General features: G+C 40.8%; 1 protein-coding gene across 1 annotated transcript in view; it reads right to left on the reverse strand.

Annotated features, from left to right (window-relative positions):
• ANKRD44 (ankyrin repeat domain 44) overlaps nt 1–14,969 on the reverse strand; it is a 325,239-nt gene that overhangs the window by 26,285 nt on the left and 283,985 nt on the right. Inside the window, 2 exon segments of the mRNA XM_036857992.1 lie at nt 2,446–2,647; nt 10,955–11,026. Of these exon segments, the coding sequence (XP_036713887.1) occupies nt 2,446–2,647; nt 10,955–11,026 (274 nt within the window).

The raw sequence follows: 14,969 nt of genomic DNA on the forward strand, positions 1-14,969 counted from the left end.
TACCAATGGTGAAATATGCAAGGGGTTTAATGTATGCTCAAAAGTAAATAATTAGCAGAGGACTGATAGCTAAATACTACAGGTGGTGGTATTTTATAATGCTCATGAAATGGAGGTACAGCATATTTTGATTGATTCCTCTTTCTATAGCAATTTGATATTCTTTAAACACTCATAATCATAATGGTTCCAAGGATTTTGATTTTTGCCTAAACAGAAGAAGGGGGGAAAAATCATCTAAGTTTGTGTCACTCATTCAGTATGCTGGAGAGCAAACCAATTTCTTCAGTAGTGTGTCTTTTTTTGGGGGGGGGGGCAGTGAGGGGGTGGGAGGTGAGGCCGTGTACAGTAGCTTTTTGAACTTAGCTAATAGCCCTCAGTAAATATAATTCCCCCTTATCGTAAAAGTGTAGCTACCCTAGGATTCTCGTTGGCTTCCCACAAACTATGTTTTTCCGCAGTTGCCTTCCAACAAAAAGATGCTACCATCTCCTTTAGCTGTGCACTGCCAAGTCCAGCTTTGTTTCAGACTAGCTCAGCCTCTCCCTGACTATGAGTGACAGCCATTTCTCAGGCTGCTCAAAGACCACAACTGTCATTACAACTATCTGTGCCAAACCCTCTAAAATCCATCCTGGCTCCTCCTCCTCACTGTACTCTCAGGATTTGAAACAAACAAAAAAATTGGCGTCTCAAATGAGCTGGAAAAGATTCTGGAGAAGCAGATTCTCAAAGCACAGGCTAAAGCTTCTGCACAGCAGACATTTTGTGGAGAACAGAGTCAAATGACAGCCTGCATCTTTTTAATGAATGACACGAGGGAAACCCAAAAGGAGTGAGTCCTCTTGACCACTAGGGGGCTCCATTGGACCGCAACCAATATCACAGCGGCAAATGAGTGACAATGATTATTCTTCATTGTTTACCTGTTCACAAGGGTGATTTTCCACAATCAAAATAGGCCCTTTGTAATTGTCAGGAAGTACATGGTAACTGAAGCACAATGCTTGCCTTCATGATAGGCAACTACTCTTTAAAAAGGAGAACTAAATGTAAACTTTAAGATAACACCAAGAAAGCCTAGAATACCAAACTTTATAATAATACTTATAAATACCAAAAATACCAAAAAGACTAAATGTGATTTTGGGAAATAAGAATTTATAATTTAACCATACCAACCATTGCCAAAGTTTTTTTCCAGGAACAATCATTTCCAGATAATTAGGCAACACCGTGTTTTTCAATCTCCATATTGTTTTTCTTCAGTGGTTTGGAAATTCAGGGATGTGGATGGCAATACTTCCACAAAATCTAACATTCCAAGAACATTTTCCCAAGTACAAGAATCATAAAGTCTTTCGAAAACTGCTTTCACTCCTTTTCTTCCTCAATACATCCATTACTTCATGGTTATTTCTCTTTAAAAGATGATACCTGCTTTCCTGATCAAAGGCCATTATCATTGAATTCCTGAGTCCAAAGGAAATTATGCCTTAGCTGAGCTAGAAACTCTTCCACATTACCTTTACATCTGTGTATATGTCTAGAAGTGTCTGGACACAGTTTTATTTTATGTATGTTGAAGAAAAGTCCCAGAAAAGGCAAATTACTTACTTCTTGAAAAATACATGCACTTTTTAACAGTCCCTATTTTTACACCTGATGCATCAAGAATCAGAGCAAAAGTGAAGAAGTACCATTTGGGCTGCACAATAACGTACTGAGTAGATTGCTGTCTGACAACTCCTTTTATGAAGTAGCTGTGAAATATCATTAATTTTGTGCTTCGAAATGCTGTGTGATTTTATTCTATGTAATTTATCTGCAGATCACACTACACCTTGCCCTTTTTTCAGAAAGTTTTGTGACTGCCATTGGCCAAAGGTTCAGAACTCTCTCTGGAGTTAAGGAGAAGGCCAGATGCAGCACAGAGGATTTTTAGGGCAGAATTTTAGGGCAGAATGATGGATACATGCCATTATACATTTGTCCAAATTCATAGAATGTACAACACCGAGAGTGGACCCTAATGTAAACTATGGACTTTGGATGATTATGGTGTGTCAATGTAGGTTCATCCATTGTAATAAATGTTCCACTCTGGTGAGGGATGTTGATAATGGGGGAGGCTATGCACATGTGGGAGACAGGGGGTATGTGGAAAATCTCTGTACCTTCTTTTCAATTTTCCTGTGAACCTAAAACTGATCTAAAAAAACATTGTCTTTAAAGAAGAAGGCCAGAGGCTCTCTGGCCATAGAATACCAGTTATCACCAAGTGGATAGTAAGCCAAAAGCATTTTGGAAGAGTGTAGGCATGTTTGATGTAGAAAGAAAATAGATATTTTAACAATTGGGATGAAAGAAAATGCTGCCATCCTTTTACTTGAACTTGTAAGTGGGCCACAAAACTAGGGTAACCAGACTCTTGACAAGACCTACCTGAGGCATGAAGTGGGGTTCTTTTGGTTACATTGTCTTTCACAAAGATGGACGCACCCTGATTGATAAGTGCTTCCACACATTCTGTGTGTCCCTTAAAGGCAGCCAGATCCAGAGCAGTGCGGCCTTTCTCATCCCTGATGTCCAGGTCCACCAGCGACTGCAGAAGGACTTCCAAGGCCTGGTGGTGCCCATTGTAAGCCTGCAAAGGAGAAACCAACCACTCAAATGCCTGCTCACCTTAAATCCCACAACAATCCACGTGAGGGGCTAAGGCTCTCAGATCAGGCATGGAGACCACTCCAAAGAGCACATCAGAAAGATGCTTGGAATAATTATTGAAACACAGGCAAAACCAGAGTTAGATGGAAAAATTATAACGCACAGACCTCACCGTTACATATGCATTTCTTCATGTTCTTTCTCTTTTGTCAAATAATTTATTCCAAAGGTACTAAATGTATCAATGTATTCTTATATTTATATCTATTGATCTAATAATCTAATGCAGACTAATAGCTGAGTGAATTAATATATTTTTTCATCTGCCAGTTCAGTCCTAAACCTATTAACACAATCAGAATATTTTTTCAGGAGGCTTTTCTGTTAAACCTCGAGGGAAAAAACCACTAAAAACACTGTGGACTTTGTAATTCAACAGAGGCATAGTGACCTTCTACCACAGTCCAACATTTTAAATTTCAACCTCGTGATCCTAGGTGAGTTTCTTAATTTCACTTAGACTTTGTTTCCTCATCTATAAATGAGAGCAATAAAAGCTGCCTTCCAGAGAAGACGAGAAGAGATAAAATCGCACAGGATTTGCATCGTGTCTTATACATAGTTGATGCTTCCTCTTCTCTCCTCTGTTTCCTCCACTGATTATAATGAAAACATAAAACCAATTATGGAAGTATATTCCATACATCAGTGCCAAGTTCAGACCTATTGTGAAGTCTTATGCTGCATTAAAGTTAGGAGGCTTCATACTAAAACACAAAACTAAAAGCCCGAAAGGTAATTTTTACTAAGTCTATAAGGTAAAAAAAAAAAAAAAAAAATGTATATGCACATATAAGGCCAAGGACATTGAAATAAAAGAAAGAAAACAGATAAGGATACAGTGGGGGTGGGGATTTGGTGGAGGGAAGTAAAGAAGGAGACAGAGGAAAAGCCTGTCCCCAGTGTCGTCAGCAGCCAAAGTTTCCTCTTATGTCTCCTGCACTTTCTGTTTTTCTACTGCAGCAATTACTCAAGGCACGATTTATTTGAAAAACGGCTTAGCACAGACAAAGGACTAATTTCCTTAATACACAAAGAACTTATACAAACCATTTTAAAAACTAGGAAAATGTGTAAAGGACATGAAAAGTCAGCTCACAGAAAAAGAAATATAAAAGGTCAATATATATACGAAAAAAAACCATGTAAATTTTCAGGGTACTATTTTTCAACTACCAAATGGCAATGATTAAGTTTGGCCATGTCCAGTATTAGATAAGACCTGGTGAAAAAAAAGCAATCTACGCTCTGGTGGTGGGAGTATATATTGGTGTGACATTTGTGGAGGGTGATTTGACAAAAATCTATCAAAAATTGTAAAAAAAAGTTGCAAATAGTACATATAACAATTTTATAAAAAGCAAATATATCCAGATATACACATATCTGTATCTATGTATATTTCTGTATTCATTGAAAATTTTAGAAGGATACAAAGGAAACTGTTAACAGTGGTTACCTCTAGAAATGGGAGGTAAAGTAATGAACATGTGGACTCATTTCACCTTATCTTTTAAAAAACCATTTGAATGTTTTTCCCAAGTACATGTCAACCACAACAGTAACAAAAACTAGATGAAAAGGACCACAAGATTTAAGAGTGCTGATAGGAACTGTTTTTAAAACTTTCTTATTATATTATTTTTGTGAATGATTATGATCATTATGCTACATATTAAACATATATATGTAGTATAATAACTCATATGCTGATGAATCCCAAATTTATATCCCAGTTCTAACTACTTCTTTTACTTTGCAAGACATATATATTCAACTGTCTACTGAAATTTCCACTTGAATACCTAATATGCATCTCAAGCTTAACATGTCCCAAACTGAGTTCTTAATTTCCCTCCTAAAATTTGCTGCATCTCAGTAAATGGCAATTTTGTTCTTCTAGTTGCTCAGGCCCAATATTTTGGCGTCCTCTTCGTCTTCCCTCTTAAGCCCAGGGTTGTGGCCCTGCACAAGGGCTCTGGGACACTGGGGCAAGGGGGTGCTGACAAGTAGCTTCCCCACCCCTTCCCACTGCCTTGCCATGCCCTGGTACAGGGATGTGTCTGCTGAGAGGAAGGGACACTTTTGCTAACCACACAGAGGTGTCATCAGGTTCTCGGGCATCCGGCAGGAAATATCTATCCATATCCCTGTTGTAATTCACACACAGGTGTTGGGTGGACTAGTAGCAGCCCTCAATGCCACGATCATCTCTGCTTCCAAGCCATAATCATCTCTACTCTTTCTTTAAAATATATCCAGAATCTATCCAGCTCTCACTATACCACATCCTCTGTGGCCAGGATTATGGCAAAAGCTTCCCTTTCCGTCCTTGCCCTCCTGCAAACTGTTACTGAACAGCCACAGGATGAAATCTTTTAAAACTCAAGTTGGATATAGCACTCCTTGATGAAAACTCATTGATAATTCCCTCACTCATAATAAAATCCCAAACTTCTCATGACCATTCAGGCCCTTAGGATTTGGCCTCCCTCGACCCTGTCCATCAGCATAGCCCCTCAGTCACTCTGTTCCAACCACTCTAGCCTCCCCTCTGCACCCCCTATGATTAAGTCATGCATGTCCTCCTCTGGGCCATTGCATCTGTCCTTTCTGTTTCCCTTGCCTGGAAAGCCCTTCCCGCAAAGAGCCACAAGGCTTTTTCAGTAATTCTGCTTCAACTGTCCCCTTATCTGGTGGCTTCTCAGGCCCATATAAAGTAGCCCACTACCCTTCTCCTCAACATATCGGATACTCTCCACCCCACTTATCCTGCTTTATTTTAGCTTTATAGCATTTATTATCACTTGATATTTGTTACATATCTATTGATTTGTTTGTTATCTAGGACAGAAGGTACTTTATGTGTATTGCTCATTGCTGTATTCTAGACTCGTGCACAGCACAGAGTAGACACTCAACAATTATTTGATGAATAAATGAATGAATATAATGACTGCTATTATAATTTATTAATATTAGTGATAAGAATATATTTTAAAAATAGCAACTGTTTATTGAGGGCACTGTGTTGAGCTCTAATCTTTGCAAACGTCCTTTTTATAGATGAAAAAAACAAAACAAGCAATGTTAATTAATTCACCCAAGATCACTTAAGCTAGTAAGTGACAAAGTCAGGTTTGAAACCCACAATCTGTGACCACCAGAATCTATGTTTTTAGGCAATGTCTTATAACTTTTCCCAGTAATTCCATTTAACTGACTTTCAAGCAAAATACTTTCGTGCCTATGTGTAATGGCTCAGAGAGCTTAATAACAAATATTGAATCAGAAACCTAGGATGCAAAGCCTTTAGTCGAACCTAACTTCTGAAGCAATAGCTAATTTCACTGAGTACTTGCTGTGTGTCAGGCAGGACTGGACACGTAGCACCTTATTTAATTATTACGACAACCCATGGTTTGGATGCTATTGTTATCCCCATCTCACCAACAAGGACACAGAAAGGCTGAGATGTTACTCCGCCCTCAGCCTTATGTGGTGGAGCCGGAATTCAAAGGCAGACCAGTCAGATCCCAGAGCCCGAGCTGTGGGCTTCTCACGAGCTCCTACTATGGAGAGGATACAACAAGACCATAAGATATATGCTTCTTTAACTTTTTATTACAGGAAGTTTCAAATTTATATAAAGAATAGAGGATAGTGGCATAAATTCCCAAATACCCATCACCTAGTTTCGGCCATCATCAACTCGTCATTGGTGATTTTAAGCCAACTTGGGAGCACCTATCCTCCTATAAAGGGCTGTGGCAACAGGAGCATCTACATCAGGGTATAAGTCAGTCTATCTCACTTGACTCTGGGCTTGAGTCTGTGGCTTATTTTTGCATAACACCTCTTCTAATTTTAAATGGTAATGGTAGTGACTGATTCAGCTTATGTAGAAATCCTGACTTTACATCAAAGGGAAATGAGTCCATGTAGATAATAGATGGTTCTAGATGCTTTTTGCAAATGCTCAGTCCTTCAGTGGCAGTTACTATGATGACAAAGATAGTAAACATTTATAATTTCTGTCAATTTGACTTAGCCTAGGAAAATAGAATTGGCAACCTGTAAACTGCATGCATATCTACAAAGCACCATGGCTCACATATTCAGATTTTAATAAAGAGAAAACCCAGGGCAAAGAGAAATATTCAGGAAGGAAGGCGATGTAGAGGGATCAGCACTGTTCAGGACAGCAGAGTCACATCAAAGGGCACTTAGCTTAGGCGCTGACTTAAGAACTTAACTCCTGTAAAAGACCCCTGCAGTTTCTCCTTTAATTCTCACAACAAAAAATAAACCTATTTGCATGTGTTAAAGTTAAAGAGGCTTAACATTAAAATAAAATGGAGTGAACCCTGCTGAAGGAAAGCTTCAGAATTCCAATCCATATTTTCTTCTATATCAGGCACTTAAAAATTCAAAGACAGGATGGTTGAAAGGCCAGATTTATATATAGAATTCCCTTTGTTTCTTCCATTAGTCAAGCCTGCAGCTCTTGAATTTTAGTATCCAAAAGCATTACAATATGGAGTTGAAGACATAACACTATATATACTATACTTCCCGGGCAATTTAATGGAAATAATAAAGGTAAATTTGATAATACAAGAATTTTCACTTACCTTCACACTTTAGGGCTTAACCCTAGAAACAAACTACCACATAATATGGAATTCTATTCTGTGGTTAAATGCATGATTCTGTCTTTAGGCAGTTATGTGGTTCTTAGAGTCTATAAGAAAGTATACAATAAAGCTTTAAACTCTCTGAAAGAGACTCAGGTAGTCAGGAAAGAAGACCTTTCTCATATCAGCAGTGCATGATGAACATTGTCTTATTTTTCTTTCTATTCCCATCCTAAATCAGGTGTTTAGTGGGTAATTCCACAAATAATTTCTAAAATATCTCCAGGAAGAAGTAATCACACAAAAGAGCAAATATGCTGGTTCAAAAAGCATGTAGTATTTTGGCTTTCAATAGACAACCCAGTTTAAGCCTTCACTAGAGGTGGCAATCAAACATTTCAAATTTGTTTTACAAAAGACTTTAAAAAATCTCATTAAGTAACTTAAATACTTCTTAAACATAATTAATTTCTTTGAACTTTTTAGATTGGAACTGAGGGCAGCAAGGAGAAAGAATTTGGGATCTCAACAGAATCCATGAAACAATGGGTCCATCTGGAAATCTTGACAGCTGGAGCCTTTCATTTGCATAGCTTTGTTTCTTGATTTAATTTTTTTCAAGTGGATGAAATGCTTATGCAATTCACTGGGCAGATAACCCTGGAGACTTGAATCATTCAGCCAGGAAATAGTAACTCAAGGCCAGTCAGGTTTCTTGGGGTAGTCAAGGTTTGGGGGCATCTGGTTCTCTTTCACTTCCATGGAAGAAATAATGTCCCTTGGGTTTTAATCAAGTTAATTGCTACAGAGGGCCCTGGGGAGGGCGATGGGCATACTTGCGGGGTTCCTGGAGCAAATAATAATTTCTTGAAAAAGTATTAGCTTTTAGAGGTAAAAAATAAAATAGTTTTAGAATTGACCCACTGCGATCACCCTGGTCAATGTTATCACCATCATCGCTTGCCTGGTTGTCTAGCTTCTGCTTTGTTCCCTGACAATTTAAACTCAATGCAGACGTTAAAGTGATCCTTCTAAGATAAAAGTCATATCACATCATCTGTCTCCTCAAAACCCTCCAAATGGTTTCCTCTTTTGCTCAGTGAAAAAGTCAAAGTTCCCCCTGGAGTCTGTGGCCCTCCCCCGCCTCCCTGCCCCCTCTACGACACTCGGACCCCTACCACCCTCCCCGCATCACTGTGCTCCAGCCATGGTGGCCTTGCTGCTCTGAGAACATGCCAAGTGTGCTCTCACCCCAGGGACTCTGCACTTCTGCCCAGAGCATTCTTCTGTCAGAGACCAAATGGTTAGCTCGTCGCATCCCTGGTCAAACGTGAGATGCTATGTTGTGGGAAACAGCGCCCAGACTGCACGTCGATGCTCTCTGTCTCACTGTTCCCATTTGCAGCAGCACTTCTGACCACCTGCCATGTTGCGTATTTACTTGCCTATTGTCTCTCCTAGACTGCACACTCTACAAGGACAGTGGCTGGGTTTTGTTTGTTGCCATCTCTCCAGCTCCCGAAACAGTGTTTGGTACACGCACAGTCAGTATATGTCAAAGGAAAGAATGATACTGATGTTACTAATAGCGAGGATGATAGTGCCAGGTGGTGTTCTAACTGCTTTACATGCATTAACCCAGGTCATCCCCCCAGTGGCCCTATGACAGAGGTACTGCTATTCTCCCCGTATTATGAGTGGGAAAACTGAGACACAAGAGGTTAGGTACTTGGCCAAGATCATACAAAAAACAATTAAATAAATTAACAAATTGGAAAGGGTTTGGGGATCCTTAACTAACTCACTCCTTTTAATCTACAGATGGAAAAACCATGTCCAGGCGAGTTGCTAATGAGAAGACTGGTGGCTAGGATCCCCTAGGTGTAGAACTACCAAAGCCCAACTCTCTCCGATGATATTGTACCACCCTGTCTTTACAGGACTGGGAACCCACAACGCTTAGCAGAGTACCTGGCACCCAGTAAGCACTCAACAATAATTTTTGAAAGAAAAAAAAAAAAAAGAATGAGAGATGATAGAATTTTTTGGAAGCTAGGAAAGTCTCTTCTCATATTACCAGCAGGCTTAGCAAAGCAATCAACCCCACCTTCATAGGGCATGAGAATTCTACCTGAGATAACCTTTCCAATAGGCCTCTCCCAGCTTTGGGGTAACTTCCCCAGGCACAGCAGATGGCTGGGCAGAGATTCTAGGGTCAACCTGTAGAGCAACCTGTACTAAGAGCCGACTGGTATGAAATTTTATACATGTAAATATCCTACTCTCCATCCACCTTTTCTACTCTAAGCCCATGTCTGGAAGAAAGACGAATGGACATTTTAGCCTGATTTCACTGGACTCAGTGTGTGCGTGTGTCCATGTGTATAGTCGCTGCGTTGGTAGATGTGGCAGAGGGTGGTGAGTGGGATGTTATCAGGTGTGCTGGTGAGTATGTGGGGAGACTGGCAAAGAAGGGAGGGCTCCGTGAGTGTGATCGGTTCATCCCAATCCTTACGGGATGGCCTCATCCCTTCTAACCTTGCCTGACTGCTTATGTATGCCATCAATAAAACACTCCTCTCTGCTCTCCAAAATCTCCATCTCAATTTTTCATCAGAAGGAAACTGAATAAGTGCTTATGTGTGCGTGGTACTGAGTGAAATGTCATAATCATTAAACACAGAGACCCAGCATCCTACTCTTCCCAGCATCCAGCCTCTGGGTGCATCCAAACACCTTCTTGATGGCCCTGGACCGAGGCCTCACAGCTCAGCAGAGCCCTGCGTAGGTGAGCTGGCTGTTGCCAGTCTGAGAGGCTCCTAGGGAACAGCTGCTGATTATCAACGGTTAGCAAGACCTTAACTGAAGTAGAGTGGTAGTGAACTTCCCAGCTCGGTCACCCTCAGAGAGAGTTTGGGGATCCTCACTCTGAGCTATTGCATTTCTCTTCAATGATTGGGATGTGGAAAGGAAGCTTTACTGGTGACAGAATAACTCCTGCTCCCCTCCCTCCCAGATCTCACCCAGTACAAGAATCAGCGCCTGATACCTCCTCTGAGACCCCGATTCCAAGCCCAGGCAGAAGCAGCAGAGTTGCAATTATGCATATTTTCATCTTGCTCTCACAAGTCTGTATTTAAATATCTCAAGTTTTTAACTGTGGCATTCGATTATCTGTAAGTTCAATACTTGTTGTCTATACTTAAATCTCTAAAACCAAAATAAAACATTTCCTCAGTTTACTGATTTAACTACTAGATAATAATAATTTAGAGACTTAAAATTTATAACAATCATTATTAAGGGCACTGTGATACGGCTTCATGCACCTTGTCTCTTTTCCTGTAACCTCATTTCACAGATGGGGAAATCGAGGCTCAGACAGGGTAAGTAATGTGTCTAAGGTCACCAGGAAGCTGGGATTGGAACTTGAGACATGCTTTCTCACCGCAGCCTGAGCCTTTACCCATGTACTGTTTCCATTATGAGTTATTATGCATTGCTATGCTTTCCTTTTAAGAGCAGCCTAGTTTTAGGAACACTGAGGTTCTTTTTGTAACAGGGGAAGCTGCCCACAGCATCTCACTTACAGCTAAGTGGAGCGGACTCTTGGTAGCACCGGCATCTGACTCTTCAAAAACACTGTTGGTTCTTTCCAAAAGCTGTGGAGACACAAAGAAAACAACAGTACGTGAGTGCAATTTGCAGAAGGAATCCTACTTTATGGATACAAATGTTGACATAAATGAGAAAGGAGGCTTCAGAAACTTAAGAAATCATGCAACTTCTCAGAAACATAAGAAATCTGATATAGCATATCTAAAACAAATATGCTAACTGAATATTTCAACTTCTAGGTCATCTTAGCATTTGTTATTCAAAAGGAAGCTTTCATACTTGAAAAGTTGCTCAGCTTCACCAATCTAGGCAAATAATTCATGTTAAATCCACTTCCCACCCAGCAGATCGTCACAGCGAGAAAATTACAATACCCAGGGTCTATTCCATTATCAAACACACATTTATGGAGATAGCGTGGCAAAAGACTTAGGAAGCTCTTGTTCTCACGGAGCTTACATTCTAGAGTGGGAAAGCACAGACAAACAAATAAACAACATACACATAAGAAAATATCTGGTAGAGAAATATGCTGTAATGAAAGTAAATTAGGGTGATGTGATATGGAGTGACTGGGAAGTTACTCTACAGCTGATGGCCGGGGGAGGCCTCTCCAAGGAGATGACAGTTCAAGTGAGACCTGAATAAGAAGAAGAGTGAAATCAAGTCAAAATGTGGCAGGAGAGCATTCTGGGAGCAGGAAGGAGTCAGTGCAAATGCATCAAGTAGGGATGAACACGGTGAGTTCAAGGAATGGAACGGATAGTGTGACTAGGGTATGATGTTGGTGAGGGTATCAGGAAAAAGACATTTCATTGACTCTTGTTGGGAGAACAAATTGTTAAAACCTTTCCGGGCAATTTTGTGCATATCTTTGACCCTAGGAATTAATCCCCACTAAATAATTAGACAAGTGCACAATGACACATGTATAAAGAAATATATTCATTCAACAAACACTTGATGAATGACTACCAATGTGCCCAGATACTGTTCCATGCACTGACTCAATAGTTAAAAATATATTTAAAAATCAATTTTTTCACAGGGGGCAGGGCAGGCAATAGAAGAAAGAAGTTATATAATTAATTAGAAAGCCGTAGGTGCGATGGAGAAAGATAAAACCGAGAAGGAGGGTTCGGAAGGCTGGAGGAGAGGTCTGTTTGCAACTTTAAATACAGAGATCAGGAAAGGCCTTATTGAGCAGGTGATGGCTGAACAACGTCTGGGGGTGAAGAGAGGGCCTTGTGGATGTCTGGGGGAAGAGCATTCCAAGCAGAGGGGCCAGCAATTGCCGAGTCCTTTAGGGACAGAGATGCTTAAGATCATCAGTGAGACTGGAGCAAGGTGGGCAAGGATGAGAATGATGGAAAGGAAATCAGAAAGATGGTGGCAGTGTGGGTGGCAGTATCATAAGGTGCCTTCTGGGTTGTTGTAAAAAGTCTGTGACTTCTATCCTGAGTGAGATAGAATTTCACTGGAGTGCTCTGAGCAGAGAGGTGACATGTTCTAACTTTTAGACTCTAGGGAGGGCACAGAGACCACTGAAGAGCTGGGGCAAAAGTCCAAGAGAGAAATAACAGTGGCTTGGACCCGCAGGGAGCAAGTGGGGATGGAGAAAAGTGTTGGACTGTGGATATTTTTGGAGGCAGAATCAACAGGATTTGCTGATGGATTGAATGTGAATGTGAGAGAGAGAAGTAAAGGACGACCCTCAGGATTTTGTTGTAAGCAAACTGAAAGATGGAGGTTCCACGAACTGAAATGGAGGAGTGAGTGGAATATATGTAGTGGGAAAAAGCAGAAGTTCGATTTTGGAAATGTTAGGTTTGAGATGTTTTTAAAGCATCAAAAGTACATGTTAATCGGCAGCTGTAGGATACACGGGTGTGGACTTCAGGGTATTGAAAGCCATAAGGCTGGATGAGATGAGCCAGGGAGTAAACAGAGAAGGGAGACTGGATCCTGGGCACCCAACATTAAGAGCTAGAGAGATGAGAAGGAACCAGCAAGGAGATGCAGAACGAGCAGGTGAGCTAGAAAGAACATCAGGAGAGCGGGAGGTTCCGAAACCAAGTGAAGGAAGAGTTTCAAGAAGAGAACGCATAGCCACATCAAAAGTCCTGATAGGTCAAGTAAAATGGGGTCTGAGAAATTGCCCATTGGGTTTAGGAACATGGAGGCTATTAGTGACTCTGCTAAGAGCAGTTTATCAAGACACTGTTTATATGGAAAAAAAAAACCAACAGAAAATGAATAAATAGCAATAGGGATGGAGTAAATAAATTGTAGTGGTATATATCACCACTTCTGATAAACTCTCCCTCTTTATGTTGCTGTTAAGTTCTTCTTTGTATAGTGATGCATCCAAAAGGGACAAAAACCCAACACCCAAAGCCTTGATGTGTGGTGACTACGGCAGTATTCAATGTCCACTCCAGCCTCCTGACTGATGGGATTGGGCTGCCCTATACAGCAGAGACTAGACATATCCAAACTACATTTCCTAGACTCTCTTGAACTAGGGTTTCAGATGTGATTTAGGTTCTGCCAATTAGATGCAGTCTGAAATTTTAGAGACAGAAGTGAGCGGAGGGCATCTCTGATTTCTGATGGTAAGCAGAGTCATGGAGACTTTAGCTTGTCTTTTAGCTTCCTGTGTACAGGCTACTATCTTCGTGAGGGCAGAGAAGCAAGACAGGGATACAGGCATCCGTTTTTGGCAGTGTGGATTCAGCAGATGCTGTGTGGCTCTAGGGCCAATAGCAGTGGCAGTGACAAGTCCGTCCCCGTACGTCAGCTGGGCTGATGTGTCTATGGAGCAGCCGTTCCAGGGTCCTTTCTTTTTTTTTTTTTTTTTTAAATATATTTATTTATTTATTTATTTGGTTGTGTTGGGTCTTCGTTTCTGTGCGAGGGCTTTCTCTAGTTGCAGCGAGCGGGAGCCACTCTTCATCGCGGTGCGTGGACCTCTCACTCTTCATCGCGGTGCGCGGGCCTCTCACTATCGCGGCCTCTCCCGTTGCGGAGCACAAGCTCCAGACGCGCAGGCTCAGTAGTTGTGGCACACGGGCCCAGCCGCTCCGCGGCATGTGGGATCCTCCCAGACCAGGGCTCGAACCCGCGTCCCCTGCATTGGCAGGCAGATTCTCACCCACTGCGCCACCAGGGAAGCCCCCGGGTCCTTTCTGATTCCCCATCTCCCTGATCATGAGGAAGGGGCAGGCACCCTGGCAGTCCAAGTGCAGTTTAGGTTTATTTCTGGAGGATCAGCCTAGGGCGCCCTCTTCTAGACCTCCCAACAATATTATAAACACCTATTTTTAAAAAATCAAATCTTTTTCTGCTTAAAACAGCTAGCATGGCTTCTGGTTCCTTCAGATGAACCCTGACTGATTCAAAAAGTAATACAGATTATTTAAGTTTTCTTAATGGGGATGGCGAAGAGGAAGTTACACCATTCAATACACTAGGAAGCAAAACTTCCTAACATGCTCTTTACCCATTTTTTTCTTCCGGAAAGTCCCAAACTTGTCAAGTGGAAAAACACATTTTAAAGCCATATGTGTGGAATGATACCATTTCCATTTAAAAAACTGTATTGATATGACTACACATACAGAAAAAAAAGATGAGAAATATATACCCTAAAATGTTTAACACAGTAACCTAAAAGTGGGAGTACAGATGATTTTTATTTTCTTCTTTATCTTTCCTGATTTTTTTTTGGCCATGAATGTGTATTGTTTTTGTAATAAAAACACTAAAGCTATTTCTGTTTGGAATAAAAGCCATTAACCTTCCTTTTCACTTAATAGAATGATGTACACAGACCCCTAGATAGGTCCAGAACTCCTTTCTAGTCAATGCATGTGAAACAAAATGTTTGCATTCTCTGGTAGATCAAATAACAGTGTAAAATTTACCATCTAAAAGCACACAATTTCAAGTTTTCAAATAATACAATACAAATAATTATATCGGAAG

Source organism: Balaenoptera musculus, chromosome 7, assembly GCF_009873245.2.
Source record: "Balaenoptera musculus isolate JJ_BM4_2016_0621 chromosome 7, mBalMus1.pri.v3, whole genome shotgun sequence".
NCBI classification, from domain to species: domain Eukaryota; kingdom Metazoa; phylum Chordata; class Mammalia; order Artiodactyla; family Balaenopteridae; genus Balaenoptera; species Balaenoptera musculus.